We start from the raw sequence: 6,842 nt of genomic DNA, 5'->3' as shown, positions 1-6,842 counted from the left end.
AGGAGTTCTTGGAGTGGTGGCCTGATACACTCTTTCGGGGGTTATCAAGTAACTTGAAATAGATAAAGGAAAAGATCCTATCACCTGTGGTCCTCTAAAGGCAATACATATGTGTGCTGCAGCTGTGCACTGACTTACCGTTCCCACGGTTACCTAAGTCCTACTATAAAGACCTTGTGCTTACATTAACTTGTCTATCTTTTCATCTAGAGCCAAGGTAAAGAGAACTGTCTTCCCAGACACAGGTATAGACCACATGCGCTTGTCTTATAAATTGTTAATTTCCTCTAATATTATGTTATATAATAATATGACATATTTATTAATACATATATGTTAGCAGTCTATTTTTTGTTAATGGATTAGTGGATAATTAATATGGATATTCCATGGTTAACTATAGAATTATAGAATCACATTGCTAGCATCAATAACAGTTATGATGCAGTTGCAGATACTAATTTGTATTTCTCAAACAATCATTCTCAAACAATCCATGGCAGACCCCTCTTTGACAATGAAAACAGTTTGAGAAGATGCAAAGGTTACATATTACATGCAAACTAACTTAAAAAACTAATTGGCTGTTTTCTTAAACATTGTTTGTACATTTGAACAGTTAAACATTTTCAATTTCATTTTTACTTCAACTTCACCTAAATATTTTATAAGCTAAACATTGTTTCTATTTGATTTGATCAGAACACACAGTGTTCATGTTAGGTGCATGTCCATTGTATTAATAATTAGGTTAGCTATCCCTTCTAACATACACCCCTGACCATATCATATATGGTCCCCCCCCTACCCACTGTCTTAGTGCAATACCAGTTTGTTCATTTGTTTTCTTGTGTAAATGCAGAGATAATGCAGGCTGTGCAGTTGCTGTTGCTGACCCTTCTCCCTGCTATGGCGGTCAGAGCCCAGTCTTTCCATAAGGGCCAATGCCCGGTGCCCCCCGTACAGCAGGACTTTGATGTTACCAGGGTAATTGATGTTTTTTTTCTTACACTCTAAACACCAAAGCCAAATTGGCATACCATCTATTAAGTGCCGTTGTCTTTATAGTACATGGGCAGGTGGTATGGTATCGAGAAGCTGCCAGCTGTGTTTCAGACGGGCAAGTGTAGCCAGGCCACCTACACCCTGCAGAGTGACGGACAGATCAAGGTCCTAAATCAGGGTCTTCAGTAAGTGGAGCTTCACTTGTAGAATATGTGTGATTGTGTGTGTGTGTGTGTGTGTGTGTGTGTGTGTGTGTGTGTGTGTGTGTGTGTGTGTGTGTGTGTGTGTGTGTCTGTGTGTGTCTGTGTGTGTGTGTGTGTGTGTGTGTGTGTGTGTATGTGTGTGTGTGTGTGTGTGTGTGTGTGTGTGTGTGAGCATTCTCTCCACAGATCTAGAATAGCTACTGTGCTTTTCCCCTGTAAAACCTACTGCTAAGAATGACTGTTTCAGTGTAATTACAGTTTGTGCTTTTGACAGGTCTGATGGAGAAATCAGCAATACCAAGGGAACAGCAAGTGTGGCAGATCTGAGTGACCCTGCCAAGCTGAAAGTGATCTTCTCTGAAAGTGAGTATCACTGAATCACATTTAGAACTGAAAACACATAAGTTGAAGACATTCACGCAGTCAATGAGTTTTGTTCCCAAAGACATATGTAGTTAAACTCAATAAAGTAAAGTGATATATAATGCAACAAGAAATCATCACTGATGATCTTTCAGATCCACGTCCCCGTCCTTACTGGGTGCTGGCCACTGACTACGACAGCTACAGTCTAGTCTACGCCTGCACCAAGGTCGATGAGCAGTCCTATGTAGAATTCGCCTGGATCATGAGCAGGTCCCGCTCCCTCCCAGCAGACACCATCACTGAGCTGAAAGACAAGCTCCACTTCGACCACATCGAGACTGACACTATGACAGTCACGGACCAGACCGGTTGTGGTAGCATGCCTACATGAACAAGACAAACTCCTCCTCTTCCACTTCAGTGGTGAGTGAGGAATGTCTGTTTCTAACATCCTCCATGATCCAGCATGTTGTTCACCTGAAGAAACACATGAATAGTTATGGAAGTATAACAATGCTATTAGTTCCCAATGCAAAATGGCATGTTGATTTACGTGAATTGAATAAAAACACATCACAATAACAATGCTTGAATTTTTCTGCACTGCAATTTGACACAAACTGCAAAAAAACAGTAATAACAATGATGTTCCACACTGCAATTCATTGTGGTTGTATGTTTCAATTGAAAACAAAACTCCAGCATTCAATTCGAATTTCAAAATAAAACACTAAAATACAGTCCCACAATATTCGGTTGTTCAAATACCATATTCATTATTCAGAAGGCAATATATAACCCATTATTTTCAACATTACAAATTCAGGCTGCCAAAACGCCTCCGCCATAATGGAGCGGTCAAGATCCGCTTGTAAACAATACAATGTGTATTGAAAGATACAGACATCCACAGAGAACTGTAACTCGCTTAATTCTGAACCAATTTTCATGAAATTTCATGTTTGTTATAAATGTGAGAAATTGAACATGATACTGGCTACCTATTGAAATTAAATTCAGTTACTGGGTGCGGATCTAATCAGCTCTATGTCAAAACATTAACCTTCTTAATAGCCATAACTTCCTCTGGGACACGTGGGCTCTGATCTACAAATAGGCAACATCAAGTGTAAATTATTTAGATTTAAACAGTCATTGCCACTATACACATTGGTCTTAACATTCACATATGTGTATCACATGATTGTAGGTGCAAGATTGCCTTCCCGCCAGGCTTACGCATTTCTATGGACGCAAATGGTAAAAACAAATGCTCAGACACTTTGCTTGGGGCCCAGAGTCCCTAGAAACGCCCCTGCACCCAACATAATCATAAAAAAATATTAGCTGCAAATTAAAAAGAAGATATATTACCATTACTTCTTACACTATTGAAAATACTGGGAAAACAATAGAGCAATGGCACGCTAGCTAGCTAGAGATTTAATAAAAAATCCCAAGCTCTTTGAAGAACAGACAACAAATCTGTTAGAAAAGAGCCGTCTAGGTGTGTGGCTGTCTTAATTACAATCTACCTATCACCTGCTAAATAGTGAAGATGGTATTTTAACAACTGAATATTTTAGAACGGTGTTTTCGGAAGGTGAATATATTTGCATTGAATTTTAAATGCTGTCATTTTGTTTTGAATTGAAATACACAATCACGATGAATAGCGGTGTAAAAAATCCAATCATTATGATTGTTTTCAAATTCAAGCATGGCACATTTTTATTTCTTTCTCAATATGTGTCAAATTGCTAGGCAGAAAAATTCAAGCACTGTTATTGTGATATGTTTTCATTCAATATGCCATTTTGCATTAGGGACTAATGGCACTGTTATACTTCCATAAATAGTTGAGGTGAAAATGATGTCAGTGTCCTTTGCTCTCTGTTAGGTGAATATTGTGAAGGTTTTCAATAGAAACATATTATGAAAAAAACAGCCTAATGTAAATGAAATGTGGATTCATATTCATAATTTTTTTGGCATTAAGTACAGGCTTGCCTATAAAAAACTCTGTCATGTTTTGTGAATCAGGAGTGCCATCTTGGCACTGGTAGTGATGTTATGCAGGACGTCCCAGTTGTGAGTCAGATTGGTGGCATGTGTAGTGACAGCAGTGGCTCTTCACGACTAACGAGTCTCCACTGCTGACCATGCCGTTTAGTCATAGCTGCGTGCCCTGACTCTAAGTTCATGCCCTCTGTATTTTTCAGGTTGAGCCTGGCCATACTGGGCAGTCTCCTTTTCTTGCATAAGCTGCAAGCAACTTATGAAAATATCTATATTTGATGATGGAGTGTGGCAAAGACACCTTTTGTGTCACAGAGAACAAACTAGAAACTTTCATGGAAAAAGACATAATAAGACAAATTCATTTTTACTACAACAGCAAGGTTTCAGCTTTCATATCTGTTACAGTTCTCAGGTAACTTGAAAGAGCAACAAGCAAAAGAGAGGTATCCCCTTGAGTGTAGACGCAGGCCAATTACATTTCGGCTGGTATGTCCCCCATGACTTAAATTTGTCTAATGGCTCACTTCATGTCCGAGATAAGCTCGGCCCTCACAAAGACACTCATTCATGACACACAACTTTGGAGTAACGTGACCTGAAGCAGCAGAGGGCCTCTTATAAATACACAGGGCAACATGATTTGTTGAATATTCGCACACAGCATCCATAGAGGTAAGATATTGCGTTTTCCTTTAGCATTTTTTGTCACATTTCATAATTTCCACTGTAAGAATGTATCGCTTGTGTTGCATGTCTGTGTATTGATAGCAAGATGAAAATAAAGACCCTAGATTGAACAGCGATCATGCACACATATTGTAGATATGTATGTATATTGACAGATAATTTAAATATTGCCTGCTTCTTTCCTATGTTGGTAGTTAGATACATGCTGATGCGATGTAGTCTTTTGTTTTCCTCAACTTTTGAGCTTGTTGCTTGAGCCTTGACTTATCTTTAAAGCTTTGCTAGTGCTAGAACCAAATAAGAGGGACATTAGCGATGTTTTTGTTTGTGACAATATTCTGTTATATAAATGCACAAACTAACGGTGCTGTTTACACCAATTTCATGTCCAGGTTTGCATTGTTACCATGAAGCAGTCTATCACCTTGATCCTGCCCCTTCTCCTGCCCCTCATCAGTGCACAGATACCTCACTGGGGGCCATGTCCAGAACCTCCTGTGCAAACTGCCTTCAGTATGAAAAAGGTATCAAAGATTTTTCTTCATTTCCTGTGACATGCCACTGTGCATTTAAACTAATATTGACTAAGTCTCTGATATTGACATTAGTCAAGCAAAATAAAAGTTTGCTGACAACATCTTTCTTTTAGAATTATTTGTTCATGTGTTGACATTACCATGACTGTGCCTCGTGCACCTCAAGTACGTGACTAGATGTCTCTGCTGGGTGATGGGTTTCAGTTCTTGGGCAGGTGGTATGAGGTTGCAAAACTACCGGCTCAGTTTGAGAAAGGGAGGTGCATTGAGTCCAACTTCACCATGAAAGCGGATGGGAGTGTCCGTGTGGTCGCCTCAGAGATACTGTAAGTTCAGATTTGTGGCAACATATAGTACTACACAACATATAGTACTCCATACAGTAAGCCAACACTAGAAGACACAACTCATGTTACAATAAAGACACTCATATACAGTCTTTTTCTATTACATTTACTTACATTCATTTTTGTGTTGTGCTAGATAGCATTACAACTGGAATACCTGATGTTAAGTAATAGTGTAACATGATGAAACACTGCCTTACAATGCCTTTCAAAATCATGACACAAGCTTTATATATATACATAAAAGGGATCATCCTAAAAGAGATTGTAAACTTTTAAAATGTAAACGTCATCATCAATGCCAGATTATGAAATGGAACAGCTTTGTTTTTTTTGTGACATTGTAGAAAAGGTGAACTGAGAACCATTGAGGGGAATGCTGTGGTTCAGGACATGAGGGAACCTGCCAAGCTTGGCATCAGCTTCTCCTTTGGTGAGTACAGGAATACCACACAATCAGTTCAAGAGAGATGCTAAGATCAGGAGGGCCTTCAACCAAGGCAAATAAACATAGCACCTGTATGACCTGCATTTTTTTTATTTTATAATACACATGGTTGCCTATTCTCCCTGTTAACCAATACCCACATATGCCTTTTACATATCACAACTAGTAATTTAGTAAACAAAATAATAACATATCATGTGGTAAGTCGATTAGTATATCTTGAGTGAACAACTGAATGTGATGTGATCTGCGAGACAGCTTACTGTAAACCTAACTACTCTGCTGCTGTCTCCAGTGCTGCCCTACACGCCATACTGGATCCTGTCCACTGACTACGACAACACAGCGCTGGTCTACTCCTGCACTGACGTCCTGAGGCTGTTCCACGTGGACTTCGCCTGGATCCTGGGCAGAACCAGAAGCCTCCCCATCGCCACCATCACTAAAGCCAAGGACGTCTTCAACAACAACAACATCGACGTCAGCCGGATGATCATGAGCAAGCAGGCGGGCTGTCAGAAGGATTACTGAGACACTGGCAGGAGAGCAAGAGAGAAAGGAAGAGAGGAAGAGTGGGGAAGAGAGAGAGAGAGAGGGGAAAGAGCGAGAAAGAAAGAAGGCCACACTCGCTACTAAGGAGGTCTGCTGGACTGGCTGCAGTCTGAGGGGCATCGCTGATTGAACACAGATTGTTTTCAATTATCACTTAACTGTCACTTTCCTTTTTCATCTGTTTTGTTAAATTTTTTTACATGCAGAGAATTATAATTTTCTGGTGAAAGGAGTCATTTGCCAAGTACCTATGTAATATATATCACTATTTTGTTTTATTTTTTGTAACATTTTTACAGCACAAGTAATTTTATCACTAAAATGGATTCTGAAATTTGATTTCAAAAGTTAATGTAACCAATTGAAAGCATGAGATCCTCCTTGGAGAGAAAAATAAAGTAGTGTCTTAACAAGAGTCATGTGAATTGCACTCATCTGAAGGTCTTTCTAGAACAGATTACATAACATGTCTTCAGTTAGAAGTCTACTGACATCATTTTACAACTAACAGGACACCCACAAGTTAAGTGGGTTAATTTGGTAGTCAGAGTTATGCAGAATATTGTGACCAAACAGAGTGTGGAGTCACACAAAATGATAAACAAGCTGGAATATTGCTGACTCTTTACTACTAAAATCTTGCTGCTGTTGTTGGTAAGTTAGTAGGTTGATTGGT

The 6,842-nt window shown here is 39.2% G+C and overlaps 2 protein-coding genes across 2 annotated transcripts; both read left to right on the top strand.

The window, feature by feature from the left end:
* The first annotated feature begins 222 nt into the window (after window positions 1-222).
* Window positions 223-2,035, top strand: LOC105889443 (apolipoprotein D-like). The gene is made up of 4 exons (XM_031560392.1): window positions 223-245; window positions 1,069-1,190; window positions 1,483-1,571; window positions 1,727-2,035. Exons 2-4 carry the CDS (start codon window positions 1,072-1,074, stop codon window positions 1,963-1,965), a joined length of 447 nt encoding a protein of 148 aa, XP_031416252.1. The 5' UTR covers window positions 223-245; window positions 1,069-1,071; the 3' UTR covers window positions 1,966-2,035.
* Window positions 2,036-4,682: 2,647 nt separating this feature from the next.
* Window positions 4,683-6,727, top strand: apoda.1 (apolipoprotein Da, duplicate 1). Its single transcript, XM_012815281.3, has 4 exons — window positions 4,683-4,807; window positions 5,024-5,145; window positions 5,514-5,599; window positions 5,910-6,727. Exons 1-4 carry the CDS (start codon window positions 4,691-4,693, stop codon window positions 6,143-6,145), a joined length of 561 nt encoding a protein of 186 aa, XP_012670735.2. The 5' UTR covers window positions 4,683-4,690; the 3' UTR covers window positions 6,146-6,727.
* The last annotated feature ends 115 nt before the right edge of the window (window positions 6,728-6,842 follow it).

Source organism: Clupea harengus, chromosome 22 (genome assembly GCF_900700415.2).
Source record: "Clupea harengus chromosome 22, Ch_v2.0.2, whole genome shotgun sequence".
In the NCBI taxonomy this organism is placed as follows: Eukaryota; Metazoa; Chordata; class Actinopteri; order Clupeiformes; family Clupeidae; genus Clupea; species Clupea harengus.
This window is presented reverse-complemented; position numbering and strand designations above follow the sequence as displayed.